The 21,199-nt window shown below is 45.5% G+C and overlaps 1 protein-coding gene across 4 annotated transcripts; it reads right to left on the bottom strand.

The window, feature by feature from the left end:
• Positions 1 to 1,374: 1,374 nt before the first annotated feature.
• On the bottom strand, positions 1,375 to 20,563 carry CFAP100 (cilia and flagella associated protein 100). 4 transcript variants are annotated; one of them, XM_075183656.1, is made up of 16 exons: positions 20,412 to 20,563; positions 19,162 to 19,266; positions 18,825 to 18,911; positions 18,639 to 18,739; positions 17,942 to 18,119; positions 16,455 to 16,522; positions 15,485 to 15,648; positions 15,036 to 15,116; positions 14,624 to 14,823; positions 13,851 to 13,947; positions 13,531 to 13,600; positions 12,828 to 12,979; positions 12,077 to 12,212; positions 11,158 to 11,360; positions 1,695 to 1,788; positions 1,375 to 1,590 (listed from the first exon to the last, which is right to left on the bottom strand). In XM_075183656.1, the coding sequence occupies exons 2-16, from the start codon at positions 19,226 to 19,228 to the stop codon at positions 1,477 to 1,479; spliced, it is 1,812 nt and encodes a 603-aa protein (XP_075039757.1). In that variant the 5' UTR covers positions 19,229 to 19,266; positions 20,412 to 20,563; the 3' UTR covers positions 1,375 to 1,476. The 4 variants fall into 4 exon arrangements, with proteins under 4 accessions (XP_075039757.1, XP_075039755.1, XP_075039756.1 ...); XM_075183654.1 differs by having other exon boundaries at positions 20,344 to 20,429; XM_075183655.1 differs by having other exon boundaries at positions 19,162 to 19,302; positions 20,344 to 20,412.
• Positions 20,564 to 21,199: the final 636 nt, after the last annotated feature.

The following is a 21,199-nucleotide window of genomic DNA, read 5'->3' as shown; positions in this document are numbered from 1 at the left end:
CCCGCCAGTGCAACCATGTGATAGGTCACTGCCCCCCAGTAGAACCATGTGATCGTTCACTCCCCTGCCAGTACAACCTTGTGGTAGGTCACTGCCCCCCCAGTACAGCCATGTGATAGGTCACTCCCCCTGCCAGTGCAACAATGTGATAGGTCACTCCCCCTGCCAGTGCAACCTTGTGATAGGTCACTCCCCCCCCAGTGCAACCATGTGATAGGTCACTCCCCCGCCAGTGCAACCATGTGATAGGTCACTCCCCCGCCAGTGCAACCATGTGATAGGTCACTCCCCCCACCAGTGCAACCATGTGATAGGTCACTCCCCCCGCCAGTACAACCTTGTGGTAGGTCACTGCCCCCCCAGTGCAACCATGTGATAGGTCACTCCCCCTGCCAGTGCAACAATGTGATAGGTCACTCCCCCTGCCAGTGCAACCTTGTGATAGGTCACTCCCCCCCCAGTGCAACCATGTGATAGGTCACTCCCCCGCCAGTGCAACCATGTGATAGGTCACTCCCCCCACCAGTGCAACCATGTGATAGGTCACTCCCCCCACCAGTGCAACCATGTGATAGGTCACTGCCCCCCAGTAGAACCATGTGATCGGTCCCTCCCCCGCCAGTACAACCATGTGATAGGTCACTCCCCCTGCCAGTGCAACCATGTGATAGGTCACTCCCCCGCCAGTGCAACCTTGGGATAGGTCACTCCCCCCCCAGTGCAACCATGTGATATGTCACTCCCCCGCCAGTGCAACCATGTGATAGGTCACTCCCCCACCAGTGCAACCATGTGATAGGTTCCTCTCCATCTCTTCCCCCCAGTGCAACCATGTGATAGGTCACTCCCCCTGCAAGTGCAACCATGTGATAGGTCACTCCCCCGCCAGTGCAACCATGTGATAGGTCACTCCCCCGCCAGTGCAACCATGTGATAGGTCACTCCCCCGCCAGTGCGACCTTGTGATAGGTTCTTCTCCATCCCTTCTCCCCCAGTGCAACCATGTCATATGTACCGTCCCCCAGTATAGTTCCCTCCACCATACCTGTTTCCTTAGTACAACCATGTGATGGATGGGTCCCTCCCCCATCAGTACAACACTCAGTGATGTCACAGTAGCTCAAATGACTCAGCTTTTTGACCTTAATCAGGACTCTTCTCATTGTTGGAAGTCTCTGTGTTTCACTCTCTATGGTCTTGTCTGATTATAGAGGTTCACGCTCTCTCTGTATACCATTACGTAGCTCTGAATATTACACATTGTATATAGCAGACTAGTATGCTGCAATCATTGTACTGACTTGTGGCTGAGGACATATACAAATAATCCCATACATTGTACATGCATAACATTACTAGACAAAGCCTACAGAGTACTAAGAACATAAATAATATCCTTTATTTAATATTCTGACTTTCTAGAAGTTCATGTACTATGTCAACAAAATAATTCTTATGTCACATCCCTATTGGACATCAACTGAAAAACAAAATGGCTTCCTCCTTCTCCTTGTCGATCTTATCCTGGTCCTTGTCAATTTTCAGCTTCAGAGCCGGTGGGTCGGATCGTGCCATGAGCTTCCGGCCCGTCTGCAAGAGATCAAACAAAGTCCAAGTGATTCCCAGTTCTTCACATTACAAAACAAATGGGCGGATAAATCATTTTTACAAATTTTGGACATCTCCCCACTTACAGTTTTCTTAGGATCCGCTTGTGCCCTCTCTAAAGCCCGGCGTAGCCTCTCCTCTTGGTGCAGCTTCTGCTGTTTAATTTTCTCCTCTCTGAGTCTAAGGAAAGAGATGTAAATTGGATTAATCAATTATCATGATTGTTTATTTGTCAGAATTATAAACCCATTGGGGCAGCACAGTGGCCTAGTGGTTAGCACTTCTGCCTCACAGCACTGGGGTCATGAGTTCGATTCCCGACCGTGGCCTTATCTGTGTGGAGTTTGTATGTTCTCCACCTGTTTGCGTGGTTTTCCTCCGGGTGCTCCGGTTTCCTCCCACACTCCAAAAACATACTTGTAGGTTAATTGGCTGCTATCAAAATTGACCCTAGTCTCTCCCTCTCTGTCTGTCTGTCTGTCTGTCTGTGTGAGTGTGTCTATAGTAGGGAATTTAGATTGTAAGCTCCAATGGGGGCAGGGACTGATGTGAATGAGTTCTCTGTACAGCACTGCAGAATTAGTGGCGCTATATAAATAAATGATGATGATAAACCGCACATAAAACCAACGTACGAGATTGATGAAGGAGGCGCAGACAGAGGGCAGACCGCGGTGCTCGTGAGCGGCTACGGGGCAGACATACATATCTACCTGACGTCATCCGCTCAGCATTTCAGTCCTTTGACTGGGTCTCTAGTAAAATTCATCCACTGTGTTCCGATACCAGATCAGTGATACTTTATACCACTCACTAAGAACCATAATACGAGCAGAGAGATCTCTATGAATAAGTAATAACTAAAATTAAGTCTTCTAAATACTTAATGTACAATTTGCATCTCAGGGGCAGATACGGTGCAGGAAAACTATTTCCAGATTATATATTTAGTTTGGCTCTTGTTACACATGGGCGCTGGTATTGAGGCTGTAGTATATCCAGCCCACAGTATGTTCATGACGGACAGCTCGGAGCGCGGATCTCTTGTGCTTAGTTGCTGTAAACCGGAGTAACCGCAGGTAAAGCAGGAGCTTCATTTAATAGATGGTTGTTTGTGTCACCATAGTACACGGTAATTTTGCCAGCGGGTGCACTTTTGCCCGGGCAAACTTGATTAAGACAGAGCAAGCAGTGTGCACTGAGTTTACTAAATAAATTGATAAACAATGTTTGCTGAGCAGAATATCCAACAGCATAGTGTTTTACTAAGTACAGCTGGTACGGGCCACCTTCACCTGGTACAGACCACCTTCACCTGGCACAGTTAGTGCCATGCAGAGAACTGAAGGCACGCCTGTAGATTGTAAGCACGGCCCTCTTACCTCTCTGTATTACCCAAAGTGCTACGGTATATGCTGGCGCTATATAAATAGATGATGATGACAATCGCTTGTCACGGGCACTAGGAGTCTTTACCCAGGGATCACCAGGTGATAGGCTTACCAGAGCAGTATAGGTGGTAATATGGTACTCTGGTAGCAGGGTGATCACGGAACAGGAAATAGCAGATGATGAGATGCTCAGGAAAGTCTATGACTAGCAGCACTGGCAATATGGAGGTAGTAATACACGAGGAACTGTATGGACAAAGGACACGTGAAGGTAGTCAGTGGTCTGCGGTAGCAAGTTGTACCACTGCTATAGTGAGGAGGAATGTCCAACAGAAACGAGGAGGTGATGAGAATCAGCGGTCTGCGGATAGCAAGTTGTACCGCTGTCTGAGTGAAGGAATGGAATCCAAGTGGAGATATCCGGGGAGTCAGTGGTCTGCGTTAGCAAGTTGTACCACTGCTATGTGAGAGGATACTGGAACAGGTGAAACTGTAAACAGGAGTCAGTGGTCTGCCACTAGCAAGTTGTACCACTGAATATATATGTGAGGAGGTGCACGGGGAGAGACTGCAACCCAATATATACACGGGCACCTTGACTTTGATCCACAGTAATATGCACAATATAAATGTATAAATGACTGAACAATACTGCCAATATAGAAAGTCTCTTGAAGTAGTCCAGCATAAGATAACACAGTCAATGATGGCAATAGACTCAGCGGATAGCACACTCCAGAGGAGAACCAACACAGTCCAGCAAGGTATGCAATACACAGCACAGTCAATGAGAAGTATGCATACCGTGGTTCAGGAGGCAGTCAGACAGGAGTGCAGAGATACCTGAACGGCAGGAGGCCGGCAGGATGCGAAGTCCCTGGATGGGTGAAGCGGTGGTCTAGTAGGTGCAGCGCACGGGAAGGTAGACCAGCAGGGAACACAGGAAAGCGTGGAGAGCGGATCAGCAGTAGATGGATGAGTAGTGCTGAGGAGTAGCAGCAGCGGGTCTCTGCGGGAACACGGAGGTAGCCAATAGCAACCAGCAGGTGCAGTAACGATGGGACACGGGAGAGCAGAGTTGAACAGGCACTGTTGATCACGGAGAATAGCGGGTAGCAATAGTGGAGGCAGACTCAAGGAAACACGGGAGCGTTGACAAGGACTGAAGACTGAAGCGCACAGAGGCAGCGGATAGGAATCAGCCAAACAGTCACGATGAAACACAGACGGGTTGCAGGTTGAAGACTGTAGTGCACGGAGGCAGCGGATAGGAATCAGCTAGCAGTCACGATGATGAAACACAGACGAGTTGCAGGTTGAAGACTGTAGTGCACGGAGGCAGCGGATAGGAATCAGCTAGCAGTCACGATGATGAAACACAGACGAGTTGCAGGTTGAAGCCTGTAGTGCACGGAGGCAGCGGATAGGAATCAGCTGGCAGTCACAATCATGAACAGGTGAGTGGATGTGGTTGAAGCCTGTAATGCACGGAGGCAGCGGATAGGCATCAGCTAACAGTCCCAATGATACATGGTAGAGTTGAAGTGATTAGAAGACTGTAGTGCACGGAGGCAGCGGATAGGAATCAGCTCACAGTCACGATGATTCAGTAGATGGTAGAAGTGGTATGGGAACCACAGTAGCAGAAGTGGTTTGGAAACCACAGAGGTAGAAGTGGTTTGGAAACCACAGGAATCAGCAGAGCTGAATAAACAAGGAAACACAGGAACACCTTCAGAGACTCATGGGGAATGAGACTCCAAGATCAGGCAACGTGGTGTTGACCACAGGTGCTTAATATAGGGAGGTTGCCTGATCTGCCAATTAAGTTAAAGGAACATACACTGAAGGTTTGGAAAGGGCTGCGCATGCGCAGTCCCTCAGGATAGAGGACGTCCACGGTTCCTAAATGTCCGGGAAGAAGCACTCACAGTCCGGTGAGTGACAGTACCCCCCCTTTTAAAGGTGGGCACAGAACGCCTGGAACCGGGCTTGTCCGGATTTTTGGAATAAAACTTCTTCAGAAGGGCAGGAGCATTAAGATCTTCAGCTTTGATCCATGAACGCTCTTCAGGACCAAAGCCCTTCCAATGAACGAGGAAACGGAGGACTCCTCGCGAAATTTTTGCATCCAATACCTCAGTAATCTCGAAATCCTCCTCCTGATGAACTTGAACTGGCTGCGGTGCTGAGGAAGGAGTCGAGAAACGGTTGATGATGAGAGGTTTGAGCAAGGACACATGGAAGGCATTGGAGATCCGAAGATTCTTAGGAAGAAGAAGTTTAACACATACTGGATTGATAACTTGAATGATCCTATATGGACCAATAAAACGAGGGGCGAATTTCATAGATGGAACCTTCAAACGAATATTTTTGGTAGATAACCAGACACGATCTCCAATTTTTAGTGGTGGAATAGCCCGCCTCTTCTTATCTGCGAAAGACTTATATTTGTTAGATGTCTTCTTTAAACAGGTTTTGACCTGAGACCAGATATTTTTGAAGGTCTGACAAGCAGTCTCCACAGCAGGAACTTGGGTGGGCGGGAGGGCAGGAAATTCCGGAAAAGACGGATGGTGACCGTAGACCACAAAGAATGGAGTTTTGGATGATGACTCATGGTACATGTTGTTATGGGCGAATTCAGCCCAAGGGAGCAATTCTACCCAGTTGTCTTGGTTGGCTGAAGAGAACATCCTAATAAAAGTCTCAAGATCTTGATTGACTCGTTCCGTTTGTCCGTTAGATTGCGGATGGTAAGACGATGAGAGTGCTAATCGTATGCCCAAGGTTTTACAAAGGGCCCGCCAGAATCTGGAAACGAATTGTACTCCTCTATCTGACACAATCTCAGACGGACATCCATGGATGCGGAAGATTTCTTTAATGAAATGTTCAGCCAGAGTAGACGAGGAAGGTAAACCGGACAGAGGGACGAAATGAGCCATCTTCGAAAATCTGTCTACCACTACCCAAATAGTATTGTGATTCTTACTTGGTGGCAAATCAGTAACGAAATCCATACTAATATGGGTCCAAGGCTTGGACGGAATGGGTAGTGGTCGCAGCAACCCTGCTGGAGTTCTGCGGGAGGATTTGAACTGAGAACATAAATCACAGGAAGCAATAAACTCTTTGACGTCTCTCCTCATTGAAGGCCACCAGTAACTACGAGAGAGAATCTCAAAGGTCTTATGTTCACCGGCGTGTCCAGAAAAACGAGAGGCATGGAACCACGAAAGGATTTTCCTCCTCAGAGTAGGAGGCACGAGGGTCTTCCCAAATGGTAGCATTTTGGTGGATGAAGCAGCCAGAGAAATACATTTGGGGTCTAGAATAGCATGGTTGGGAACCTCTTCTACATCAGAGGACGTCACAAAAGCTCGAGATAGAGCGTCAGCTTTCTTGTTCTTAGCAGCTGGTTTGAAGGTTATAATTAATTCAAAACGGGAAAAGAAAAGAGACCATCTTGCTTGACGAGGGTTCAAGCATTGAGCAGATTGCAAATATGACAAGTTCTTATGATCCGTGAAGATCGTCACCGGATGGCGAGCTCCTTCCAACAAGTATCTCCATTCCTCTAATGCAGCTTTGATGGCCAGCAACTCCTTGTCCCCGATAGTATAGTTTTTCTCTGCGGGCAGAAGACCCCGAGAGTAGAAGGCACAAGGATGTAATTTTTGTTGCTCCGAGCGTTGGGAGAGAATAGCTCCTAAGCCCACATTAGAGGCATCTACTTCTAGGAAGAAGGGGAGTGTCACATCAGGTTGTCGCAGAATGGGAGCAGACGAGAAGGACTCTTTGAGGATTTGAAAGGCTTGGAGAGCCTCAGATGACCATTGCTTAGTATTAGCCCCTTTCCGAGTTAAGGCCACAATGGGAGATGCAATGGATGAGAAGTCTTGAATGAAGCGTCTATAGTAATTGGCAAAACCTAAAAAACGCTGGATGGCACGAAGAGTAGTTGGCTGAGGCCAATGTAGTACAGCATTTACTTTGTCTGGATCCATCTTCAGGCCAACTCCGGAAACTATATACCCCAAGAATGGAATCTGGGGTAACTCGAATGAACATTTTTCCAATTTACAGAACAATGAGTTTTTCCGTAGTCTGGAGAGGACCTCTGCCACATGTTGGTGATGAGAAGGCAGGTCCTGTGAGAAGATCAATATGTCGTCCAGGTAGACAACGACACATACATATAATAAGTCCCGAAAGATCTCATTGATGAAACCCTGGAAAACCGCGGGGGCATTACACAGCCCGAAGGGCATTACTAAATATTCGTAATGCCCATCTCTGGTGTTAAACGCGGTCTTCCATTCGTCACCGGAACGGATTCTAATTAAATTGTAGGCACCACGAAGATCCAACTTAGTAAATATCCGAGCTCCCTTGATGCGATCAAATAGCTCAGTGATCAGCGGAATGGGATACCGATTCTTGATAGTAATGGCGTTGAGTCCACGAAAATCTATACAAGGGCGTAATGATCCATCCTTCTTTTTGACGAAGAAGAACCCAGCTCCAGCGGGAGAGGTGGAAGGTCGAATGAACCCACGCTGGAGATTCTCCTGTATGTACTCAGATGTGGCTTGAGTTTCAGGTAACGAGAGAGGATAGACCCGACCCCTGGGAGGAGTCTTGCCAGGTAGAAGGTCGATCGGACAATCCCAAGAACGATGAGGAGGAAGACGTTCAGACTGAGCTTTATCAAACACATCGGCAAATGAAGCATACTGAGGAGGGAGTCCCGGGGAGGAAGATGAGATGGAAGATTGCTGTACTTTAAGAGGAATAACTTGAGAGAGACAACGATGGTGACATTCAGGCCCCCAAGACGTAACTTGAGGGGTGCGCCAGTCAATCTGGGGAGAGTGACATTGAAGCCATGGAAGGCCTAAGACAATCGGACTTGTCGTAACAGGAAGAATTAAAAACGAAATTTCTTCATGGTGTAGTACACCAATCTGAAGGGTTACTGGAGACGTACTCTGGGTGATGAGACCATTGATGAGACGTGATCCATCTATAGCCGTCACAGTAATGGGTGTTTTTAAAGTGATCACTGGTAGGGACCATTGATTCACTAGTGATTTAGAAATGAAATTTCCTGCTGCTCCGGAATCAATCAATGCCTGTGACTCAAAGGATTTAGTAGCAAAGGAAATCGTAACATCGAAAGCGCAGACTTTAGATTTCATAGACAATGGAGAGGACTCCAGGGACCCTAACTTCACCTCTCCAGAACTAGTTAGGGCCTGGCATTTCCCGATTTCTTAGGGCAAGAACTGAGCATATGTGTGGAATCAGCACAATAGATACAGAGTCTATTCTTTACTCTTCGTTTCCTCTCTTCTAAAGATAATTTGGAACGTCCTATCTCCATGGGAATCACAGAAGGTGAAACTGGACGAAATTGAGGGTTTAAACGAAGAGGTGCTTTAGCAGAAGTAGTTTTCTCAGATTCTCTTTCACGAAATCTCATGTCTACACGATGGCAAAGAGAGATCAAATCTTCTAGTGACGAAGGAAGCTCTTGGGTAGTCAGTGCATCTTTAATTTTATCGGAGAGCCCCTGCCAGAAGGCGGCAACTAATGCTTCAGTGTTCCACTGAAGTTCAGAGGCTAAGATCCTAAATTGAATGACATACTGTCCTACTGTATGGGAGCCTTGTCGCAAACGAAGAATGCTGGAAGCAGCGGAGGTCACACGACCTGGTTCATCGAACACACTTCGGAACGTGGAAATGAATTTGGCACTATCTTGTAGAATTGGATCGTTTCTTTCCCACAGAGGGGAGGCCCAAGCCAGGGCTTGTCCAGAAAACAATGAGATAAGATAGGCCACTCTGGAACGATGGGTAGAAAAATTTTGAGGTTGGAGTTCAAAATGGACTGAACATTGGTTAAGGAAACCTCTACAAGTTTTGGGGTCCCCGTCATATTTTGACGGAGTAGGCAGGTGAAGCGTAGGAGCTGTAGACACCTGGGATGGCACTGGGGAAACGGAGGAAAGCACAGGAGCTTCAATACTAGCTGTAACAGTCTGTCCAGATGTTCCTTGGGAGGTTAACGATTGGTAACATTGAAGTAACAGCTGTTGGCGAGCATCCTGTTGCTCCACACGACTGACCAGATGCTGCAGCATCTCTTTAGCAGTAGGTTCCGTATCTGGGTCTGTCATGGCCTGATCTTACTGTCACGGGCACTAGGAGTCTTTACCCAGGGATCACCAGGTGATAGGCTTACCAGAGCAGTATAGGTGGTAATATGGTACTCTGGTAGCAGGGTGATCACGGAACAGGAAATAGCAGATGATGAGATGCTCAGGAAAGTCTATGACTAGCAGCACTGGCAATATGGAGGTAGTAATACACGAGGAACTGTATGGACAAAGGACACGTGAAGGTAGTCAGTGGTCTGCGGTAGCAAGTTGTACCACTGCTATAGTGAGGAGGAATGTCCAACAGAAACGAGGAGGTGATGAGAATCAGCGGTCTGCGGATAGCAAGTTGTACCGCTGTCTGAGTGAAGGAATGGAATCCAAGTGGAGATATCCGGGGAGTCAGTGGTCTGCGTTAGCAAGTTGTACCACTGCTATGTGAGAGGATACTGGAACAGGTGAAACTGTAAACAGGAGTCAGTGGTCTGCCACTAGCAAGTTGTACCACTGAATATATATGTGAGGAGGTGCACGGGGAGAGACTGCAACCCAATATATACACGGGCACCTTGACTTTGATCCACAGTAATATGCACAATATAAATGTATAAATGACTGAACAATACTGCCAATATAGAAAGTCTCTTGAAGTAGTCCAGCATAAGATAACACAGTCAATGATGGCAATAGACTCAGCGGATAGCACACTCCAGAGGAGAACCAACACAGTCCAGCAAGGTATGCAATACACAGCACAGTCAATGAGAAGTATGCATACCGTGGTTCAGGAGGCAGTCAGACAGGAGTGCAGAGATACCTGAACGGCAGGAGGCCGGCAGGATGCGAAGTCCCTGGATGGGTGAAGCGGTGGTCTAGTAGGTGCAGCGCACGGGAAGGTAGACCAGCAGGGAACACAGGAAAGCGTGGAGAGCGGATCAGCAGTAGATGGATGAGTAGTGCTGAGGAGTAGCAGCAGCGGGTCTCTGCGGGAACACGGAGGTAGCCAATAGCAACCAGCAGGTGCAGTAACGATGGGACACGGGAGAGCAGAGTTGAACAGGCACTGTTGATCACGGAGAATAGCGGGTAGCAATAGTGGAGGCAGACTCAAGGAAACACGGGAGCGTTGACAAGGACTGAAGACTGAAGCGCACAGAGGCAGCGGATAGGAATCAGCCAAACAGTCACGATGAAACACAGACGGGTTGCAGGTTGAAGACTGTAGTGCACGGAGGCAGCGGATAGGAATCAGCTAGCAGTCACGATGATGAAACACAGACGAGTTGCAGGTTGAAGACTGTAGTGCACGGAGGCAGCGGATAGGAATCAGCTAGCAGTCACGATGATGAAACACAGACGAGTTGCAGGTTGAAGCCTGTAGTGCACGGAGGCAGCGGATAGGAATCAGCTGGCAGTCACAATCATGAACAGGTGAGTGGATGTGGTTGAAGCCTGTAATGCACGGAGGCAGCGGATAGGCATCAGCTAACAGTCCCAATGATACATGGTAGAGTTGAAGTGATTAGAAGACTGTAGTGCACGGAGGCAGCGGATAGGAATCAGCTCACAGTCACGATGATTCAGTAGATGGTAGAAGTGGTATGGGAACCACAGTAGCAGAAGTGGTTTGGAAACCACAGAGGTAGAAGTGGTTTGGAAACCACAGGAATCAGCAGAGCTGAATAAACAAGGAAACACAGGAACACCTTCAGAGACTCATGGGGAATGAGACTCCAAGATCAGGCAACGTGGTGTTGACCACAGGTGCTTAATATAGGGAGGTTGCCTGATCTGCCAATTAAGTTAAAGGAACATACACTGAAGGTTTGGAAAGGGCTGCGCATGCGCAGTCCCTCAGGATAGAGGACGTCCACGGTTCCTAAATGTCCGGGAAGAAGCACTCACAGTCCGGTGAGTGACATCGCTGCAGTATTTTCCTGCACCCTGGGAGTATTATGTATAAATCTAAGCTGAGTCATGAGTCCGCACCTCAGCCTCCGCTCCTTCTCTTTGGCTTTCTCGGCGATCTCTATCCTTTCCTTAGGGATCACTTCGATGTTGTCCAGTAACTCTTCCAACTGGTGCTCGATCACCATCAGCATCTGCAGAGCGTTGAGGTTCGCTCGGTTCTCCCCGATACAGGCCTGGTACACTTCTTCCACTTTCGTGCTCAGAGAAGCCAGCATCTTTTCCTGCCAAGTCAATGGTAAATATATCAGGTACAGGTTAGCACTGACGTGTCACATGACCAGCACTGCTAATAATACCCAATCCACCATTTTTCTGTAGCCCAGATAACCTCCCTGCATGCTTACATGCAACTGACGCCTCTCCTACATCTTTTGTACAGTGTCCCGATGGGATCTCATATAGGTCAGAGAGCTGAGACTAAGTGGATTTGATTGAGATTCATGGCCCGCCCCTTTGTATGAATCAACCAATCCACACAGTGGTTTTCTACACAACAAGTCTGGCTGGTTGTCAGTCACTTTGCCATGTTAGAAGGGAGGTGCTTCTCTAATAGTGACAACATAATGTAGTGCAAAGGGTGCAAGTGGAGGTGTTGCCCATAGCAACCAATCAGATTCTAGCGATCATTTATCTGGTACATTCTGAAACATGATAGCTAGAATCTGATTGGTTGTTATGGGCAACACCTCTACTTTTCCTTTTTAGAACGTTTGATAAATCTACAGCATAATGTGCAAACTGCATATATAAAAGAGATCATTAGATATTCCAGGTGTTATTTTATTTTTGTGTAAAATTAGCTACGCAACTCTTTGCATTAAATGTCCTCCAACGAACCACTGTGACTTCAGTTTTTACACATTGTTATCAAGAGATAAAAATCAGGAACCAATTTGATTGTCATTTAGGTCTTTTTGGTGAATGAATGAAATCTCACCTGGTCCTCAGACTTGTAGTCGCCGAACGTAAACACGCGAGACTTCAGCTCGAGGTCCAGCGCTCGCTCCTCCTCCCGCGCAATAGAATCTTTCAGATGGGCGATATGGTCCTTCAGCTGTTGGGTCTCATTTTCCCTATAAATAAACACATCAAATATACAATAAAATAATGAACAGGGAGAATTTTTGTTTCTTATACAAATTTTTTTGCGACAATTACGAAAAAGTAAAAAACAAACAAACAAAAAGTTAGCACAAAAGAGTTAAAAAAAAGCAATGAAAGAAAATATATTAAATGTGAATGAGGCTACGGTGAGCGAGTTTGGTGACAGAAGTAACGGTGAGCGGGTTTGGTGACGGAGGCTACGGTGAGCGGGTTTGGTGACGGAGGCTACGGTGAGCGGGTTTGGTGACGGAGGCTACGGTGAGCGGGTTTGGTGACGGAGGCTACGGTGAGCGGGTTTGGTGACTGAGGCTACGGTGAGCGGGTTTGGTGACTGAGGCTACGGTGAGCGAGTTTGGTGACGGAGGCTACGGTGAGCGGGTTTGGTGACGGAGGCTACGGTCAGCCACAAACCACAGTTTTGTGCTTTGTGACTCACTTATCTTAAATGTACAGAAATGTTTATATATTTGATATTATATTATATTTTTTCCAGTTTTGAGTCAATTTTGTTGAAATGTTTCTAGTGAATAGTTACTAGCAGCTGTTATATACGCGGGTATATAACATCATTATGTCATCCTTACATTCTCTCCTCAGTGTCGGAAATGTTGTGTTTGATTTCCTCCAAGGCCTCTTCAGTATCCTGCGAGTTCTGGATCAGAGACAGGTTCTGTTCCTCCAGTTCGGAGAAGATGTCCAGCAGCTGCTGCGGATCAGTGAAGTATAACTCCGGTTCCTGGTTAGAGGTCAAACATGGAGGTCACTTATGTTCAACACAGACATAATATTCTGTTATCTGAAATGTCATAGAGCAGAGAGAAGCAAACTATGTTCCTCTGGCTGTTTCTGGACTACAAGTCCCAGCATGCCCCACCAGCGGTTCCACAACAATCCACAACCACAGGTTCCTTAAGCTGAAAACTGTAGAAAAAATTGTTACAAAATAATGATGTTGTGCGGGGTTGCGCTGAACAGCATATAGGCCCACACCCCTCTCAGTTCTCATTACATTAAGCTCTGGTTCAGGGACGAGCATAGTGGGATTTGTAGATGTTTAGTCTGACAACTACACAAGTGGCCTCACCAATCACTGCAGGTCACTCAATTCAGGTCCGGTCAGACCGCGGCTCTCCAGGTGTGGTGAGAACTACACATCATGCTGGGACTTGTAGTTCCACAACACTTGGAGAGCCGCAGGTTGTCCAGGCCTGACCTAGTTCCTTCAATCGTCGGCAGTGAAAAGGTTAAGACACCCTCACTAACATTACGAGAACGTTTCTCACCAACCTCTTCGCTGTCCGAGGACACCAAGTTCTCAGAGGTGCCCTTATCTCCCCCCTGGGACGACGCGACGCTCCTGGAAAGAGAATCTACAGGTCAGTGCGTCCTGGGAACAGGGGGTCAGTCCCAGTTACTCTCAGTGATACAAATAAAATCTGTTCTTGGTATCCGAGACACAGCTATCGGTGCGTCTTCTTATTTTTATGAATGTCCCATTTAATACGCTCCATCCGGGGGCATTCACAGTGTAAATACACAGAGACGTTCAACAAATAAAAGTGTAGGATTCATCATTCCCCGGGACAAACACAGGGCAGGTTACCCACATTATCTTGGATGCCACCGTTTTCAGACTCAGTCTAGAGGGCTGACGATTGGAGTCGCGACTGGCAGCGCCCTGTCCAGACGCCCGGCTCTCTAACTCTGAATAACAAAGAGGACATTTATGTTGGGTTTAGTGCTGACTGGACCTGGCACAAACCAGAGAATGGAAGATCCAGAGCAATAAGACAAACAGTGTAATGGAACAGGGCTGTAAACTAGGTGAAATAATTCAAAATTGTATATAAATACCTTTATTATTAAATATTAATGCGAAAATATATCTTATTAATAAAGATGGTAAATATCACTGTATAAGACATATGAAGAGAGGTTGTTCTTCATAAAGAACCTTTTTCTGATATTCTATATGCATATTATTATGCAGTGCTGGAATTATGCAGGACAGCGCCACCAAGTGGCCAAATAGAACACTTTTAACATTATCCTACTTTTGAGTAAAACTCAACTCTCACATATGGGAGACAATTACACTATTACACATACCTCTCTTAATATATACATAGCACATGTATAGTATACACAGCAGTATGGTATATCTGAACCCTTCCCTAGTATAGTCTACTCTACACACTTCTTTGGAAAAATATAAATATATAAATACATGACTCTGCATTGCCACCTTGTGGTTGTTACTGGAACTGTAAGTTGTTTTTTTTGCACAATTTTTCTTTTGGAGTGATTAAATACACCTGAAGTCTCCCAACTTCTACTTAAGCATATCCGTACATCCCTGAATAATTATTAATACACTCACTCTTCTCCATGACGGGGGAAACAGACACTTTACCCTCGGAGGCTCTTTTTTCCTTCTCCCTGGTGACAGGAGGAAGAGACTTTCTCTTATCCGCCTTCTTCTTCAGTACTTCCTCCTTCCATTCCTTGGGAGAGAGTCGGAAGAGGAACTCCTTATACATCAGATATTCCCGTAGAACTTCCTCGCACTTCGAGATGTCACTGGACAGAGGAACAGACAAACGTATTTCAGGCAGTAGGAATTAACATAGACATCCTGAGGCTTTCTAACGGTTGTGGAACCAGAAGTCCCAGCATGCTCTAAAGGCTAGCAGAGAATACAGTGACTTTCTGCAGTTCAATTACAGCTTCCGAGTCAAAAGTTATCCAGTTTGACTCATTATAGGACCATAAATAATAATTTTTATTAGTACCTTTTGATATTCATCATTAGCGCCGTCTGACTCTTGATTTGAGCAACTCGATCCATTTTCAGCTTGGTTTCCTTGTCGGCCCTGAGCAGAGTAAGATATAAGAGACGCATTATAAGGATTCTCTGTAGGTTTACTAAATTCATGGCACTGTATCAAGAGCACACCTGCCAACATTCCCAAACAGATATGCAGGACAAAATAGTCACCTGTCCCTGATCTGCCCAAACCACGCCCCGATTCTAGCCTAACCACGCCCCTTTCAGGCAAGCCCCTTAACAGGCCACACCCCTTTTGGGTTTCAATAATGGCTATCCCGGGGAAACTGCTGGCAGATATGTGAGAACATATTGTATTGAGGAAATAACACAACCGTCTAGAGATATCACCACAGAATCTTATCTATACCCGTCCTATGTACCTCAGATCTCTAGGTCTCCAGTTACACTCACTGTTTCAGCGCCTCCACCGAATTCCTGTCGTTCTGCTTCAGGAACTCATCGAATCTCACAGCGTCTTCCTCCAGATACTGCTCCGCCTTCTCCAGCTTCATCTCCTGCGCGGACGCCATCTCTTCCAGCTTTTGAATCTCGTCTCGCTTCACCGTCAGGGAGTACTAGCGACCAGAACAACAAATCAAATTGGGATTTCCCACAATTTGGCTCACCATGGCTAAAACATAACAACTTTTTATATATAACAATAAGTTATATATAAAAAGTATCCCTGTCTTTCCTCACACCGCCCCTGGCACCTCCTGCGTTACATTGTTTAGCAGAGCTCCTCATAGTGCGGAAAATAGCTTAACGCTACTGGAAGTTTAGGGAGAGGAATAAGAAGTTTTAATGTAAATGTTTCTGTAGTTTACTTTTTAACAACCTCAGTTTGTTACTTACTTTCATACTCTGAGGATGTCAGCGCAGTATTATGTGGGTAATATATATGTAGCAATGATCTAAACGGAACATCAGGCAGACAGAGATTCTACTTCCCACATGTGTCCTGATCATAGAACCCACCCAGGTCCCAAAAAAAGCAAATCAGTTACAGGAACTATGTCCCACGTCTTCGAAGAATAATGAGTCAGGAGTTTAAATATTGGGAAAAACTTTTATGCAAATGAAATATTTTGGGTGGGAAAACCTACAGACATGGGATCCTATAGAGAATGGATACATCTATGTCAGACTCCGGAAACCCCAACACCCTACATAACACGTACTTCAGCCAAGAGTAAATGGAAATGATTAGAAACCGGATATTGCAAAGCACTGATATTTTACACAGATCTGTACGGCTACAGGTGAATATAAATAATAATAATAATAATAATAATAATAATTATAATGATAATTAAATACACACAGATATAAACCACAGGGATTGTCAATAATGTCATTAATGGAAAAATTTCTGTCCTACCTGCAGGAGGAACATTTCCCTCTTCTTATCGATATATTCATGTATATTTTCCCTCTGTACCTGCTTATCTAAAGTGAGGAATATTATTATTATATAAATAAATGATGATGATGATGATGATGATTATCACATGATATAATATTTTACAGAGTAGTGGAAATAGTTCAATATGATGACATTCTCTCTCTATGTAACAAAGTGTTTATTAAACTTTTGGCAATTTTGTTGTAACCATTTTTATTGATACTATTCTGCAAATGTAACAAGTGGAAATACGTTTCTTTGTAGGGTTTGTGTTGCAGAACTGAACACAGGGGAATTACAGCCAATCAGGATACAGCTTAGTAAAGTGTGGTTGCTAATTATATCACTACAGGATCACAGAAAAGGAGGCGCCAACAACTCGCTCCCTGTTATCTGTCTCCCATAGAGCTCAACAGAAGTGCTTCTATTACATCGATTATAGAGCTATATAATATATTTTATAATAGCATCATAGGGCTATATAGTTATACATTTGCTTACTAGCACACATAACACGAATATCGTTTAATTGACATATATTTTTCATACCACAGTACAGTTAAGCGTTACCTTAACAGCAGTGTTCCCCGACTCCAGATCCCCCTCCACCAACACTCCAGGTTTTAAGGATATCCACGCTTGAGTACAGGCGACTTAATTAGTGCCTCAGTCATTTTGTTTCAGCCACCTGTGCTCAGATATGGATCTCCTTAAAACCTGGACTGTTAGGTGGGCTTGAGGACTGGAGTTGCCTTAAAGACATTGTAACCCTATTTTCCTTCGTACTTGTCTTTCCACAATAAAACAGCTAGGTGCCGTGGACTAGCGACAAGAGCTGCCTATGACATCATTAGAGGTGGGGTATGCAGGCCCGGCGCTCCCATTAGGCAAGGTTAGGCAATTGCCTAGGGCGCCGGGCTCTGCAGGGCGCCTCAAAAAAAAATAAAAAATGACTATGGTCATTTAAAACTGTGCGGAAATCCACGGGGAGGAGAGGGGGGAAGGGGCTATGAATCTTACCTGCATGAAGCTGCTCCTCTCTGCTCTGTCTCCTCCCCTCCGCTCACTGACAGTGACAAGCCATGATGATGACATCATCACGGCCCGACAGTGTCTGTGAGGGGAGGGGAGAAGACAGAGCAGAGAGGAGCAGCTTCATGCAGGTAAGATAAAGAAAGACATGGGGAGGGGAGCTGAGGGGAGGGAAGCGCAGCGCCAATTTTGACAGGGTACCCACGGCGGGGGGCGCCGATTTTTAAAGGGGGGGGGGGCGCCGATTTTGACACTGTGCCTAGGGCGCCAAGGACCCTAGCACTGGCGCTGGGGGTATGATGTCATTGCGGGTATAGTCATGACTGAAAATGCACGGAGGTAAATAATAATGATTAGAGAACATTTAGAGACTACATGTATGATCTCTCTCTATTATACTGGTCACTTCCCCAGCTGTCCATAGCTCAGACCTCTTGTCACTGCAAGTTTCCATGAAGGATTGTCTCGTACAGCCACCGCCGTCTCCGCCCCGCCCTCTTCCAGCTCCTCCTCTTCAATCTCTCTGCGCAGACTGGCCATCTTGGCGTTCATTGTTGTGTTGTTGGGTGTCTTTTGGTGGACCTTCAAGTTCTTGTTGCGTTCCCTTTCCTATGCAGATGTCAAGAGACGATGAAAACATTTAATGTGACAGATATATCTACATTTACAGTTCAACATTGGAAAATTGTTAGCTCTACGGACGAGCGATCCTGGTCATTTTCAGAAAATAGATGGAAGCTGTTTCAGGATATCCCACCTTGTTAGCTATCTCAGAGGTGAAATGTCTCACATTTAAATACATAAATAGATAACGGTGCTCAGTACAGTTTCAAACCAAGGAGCGTACGAGATCATCCTCTCTTGCGGCCCCTCTGCGCGAGGGAGGGCTTAATGGAAAAGGGGCGGGGCTTACTGGCGATACCAATGGCACCACATTTATGAAAATGTAAAGTAATGCTTACAACAAAATTACCATTATTATTAGTGCATTTTGTATTTTGTGCCTGGATATTTGTTTGTGTGTATTTGTGTGTCTGTGTATATTTTGTGCGTATTTGTGTAGATTGTTTGAGTGCAGTCGTGTTTGTCCACGTGTGTTTTGTACGTGGATACAAGTTTGGGACACACCATTTGTTTTTTCTCTTTTTCTTGGTCTCTGATGAGGAAGAAGTCCACATCTGGGGGGATTTTGAATGGGTTCGATTCGCTCCTCTTCTTTTTACCCTGAGCTGCGGAGAGGGGAGACAGACCGTAGTGTCACCTGGACTGCAGCAAGGACACAACACCTCGCACCCTTCCTGCAGCCCAAATTACCTGAAACGGCAGAATGTGTGTTGGCCCCGGACTTGGCCGAGCTTAATATAGACCTCAGAGCAGAATGTGAGGTTGAACGAGCACCTCCTGCAGGGAAGGACACAGAAACACAATGATATCTCACCAGGGACTCTCAATAGACCCCGGGGGCCCGACGGACCAAGCTCCACCCCTCACCCACAATATATAGAATTACAGGTCACACTATAAATTAGGATAATTCTATGTGTTACTGATTGGCTGGTTTAGGAGTCATACAACGATTTAAGTAGACCAAGCAAGTTGCTATAGAGAGGTAAAAGGACATTCCCCCAATCTGTGCTGTTTGACCACTTACTGGATCCGCCACCAGATATTGTGCTTTCCCGTGACATGATGGAGCGTTCTAGAGTCACGGACGACATTCTCAGTGATCGGGGCCCTGGTGATGTAGACGAGGAATCTGCAAAGTCCACAGGAGGATCTGTAAGTGAGGGAACTGTAATACATAATATACATAGATACTGCCATATCTATACTAATACAGTAATGCGAGAAGCCTACTAACTGAGGGGCCCCGATGGGCACACTGACCAGCATCATCATCATCGTAGGGCCCGATAACAGCTGTTACCCGGATAGTTACACCCATGAGTGTAATTAAACGCAGAGCTGGTCTCTTATCCTATTACTCATCCCATATATATTATAATATTGAACCTTTAAATGACGCTAACCTATACCACAGTTGACAACTTTCCCAGAAAATGTGTCCCCAGAAATGTTTGTTCCTGGCAAAGTCCACGTTTTAGACACAGTATCACTATTCTGATATTATATGGCTTTGGGTCCATCTTCTTTTATTGTGTATACTGTATTTTTTTAAGGCAGCCATTTAAAATATATCATGTTCGGTGGTTATCTTATGTTGGTGACTGTATTGCATTCACAGTGTAACGATGTGCTGTAACCCATAGCAACCAATCACATATCAGAACATATCAGTCTGGTGTAGCCAGACTAATGAAAGCTGGAATCTGATTGGTTGCTATGGGTAACAGCACATGTGTGTGTGTGAGCCCTTGAATCTACATACATCTATAGGGTCATTTCACCAACAAGACCCAGTGACTACAGAAACACAATCTCCTCTCCTGTTATGGATCAGGATGTGCCCACACTGAGCGCAGTTGTGGTTCAACTGTGTTCATTTAGAAGGTGGGGGTTACACAGTGCATCTTTCACAAACTTTATATTATAATTTGTTTGTGCCACAATGTACAGCGCTGCACTTTATAAATACAAACATTAAAACAATATTATTTATAATAACAACAACAAGGAAGCATCAGCCAAGCTCTCAGCTAGCACACAATAAAATATTGAACAACATAATATATGGCCAACAAGTGGAAATGCCAAAGCCTGCAAAAAACAGAGTTACACACACTGAAGATCTACACACAGGTTACACAGCAAATAATATAATTTGTTGCCATCAAAGTTCACGTTTTATTATATAGGAACAGACTGGACTCACCTTAGTTACAATGTCTGATCACATCCCCCTGTGTATAAATCATTCATACACTCTCATACTCAGAATACCTGTCACGTGGGGGCGAGTTTTGTTGTTTCTATCACCAAGGAGACGAGCGTTCTATCTCCATGGAAACGTTCTATCTCACATCCGCTCCTGTTGCGCTATACATTGGTCAGCAGGGGGCGCAGTGTAAGAACATCTTGTAGGGGACGCAGTAAGGATGCAAAAAAAAGTGCATTGTTGACATTATCCGCGGCTAGAACTGATCTCTGTCAGTTTAGTCTCAGAAGGTCTTATAGTAAAGTACATTTGTGTATTCCTGTCAGGTGGGGGGTTGATTTTTTTGATTCCTTAGTGCACAATTAAACCTTGCAGCTTTACTTCTTCCTATCTGTTCTTATATATATTTCTCCAGTTTTATGTGTGTTGATCTCATATACCATGTAAGCAAACCAGTTGCAATGGCACCAACCACAAGCTGGGGTAAGGAGCATGTTGCAAGCTGCAATCTCCAGCTATACCCATGTCTGATATTACTGGATTGAAGTAACAGTATCCTGAGTTGGGAGAAATCTAAACTGAGAGGTTATACAGCAGGATTAGGAGACACGTGATTTCCCAGTTGTTCTAGAACTATAATCCCAGCATGCCTTGCGTCTTGGAAATCTACTGTTCTCTCTAATAGTGGCCACATATGGAAGACTCAGGCTGCAGGACTACATTGCAGCTAGTACAAATGCATGTAACAATTGCAGTATACAGCTGAGCTAAATGCAATCCTCCCACTCATTTTCCATCTCCAATCATTCCCCCCCCAAACAACTATCACAATTTTGGCCATTTACAGCAGGGG

This window comes from Mixophyes fleayi, chromosome 8 (genome assembly GCF_038048845.1).
Source record: "Mixophyes fleayi isolate aMixFle1 chromosome 8, aMixFle1.hap1, whole genome shotgun sequence".
In the NCBI taxonomy this organism is placed as follows: domain Eukaryota; kingdom Metazoa; phylum Chordata; class Amphibia; order Anura; family Limnodynastidae; genus Mixophyes; species Mixophyes fleayi.
This window is presented reverse-complemented; position numbering and strand designations above follow the sequence as displayed.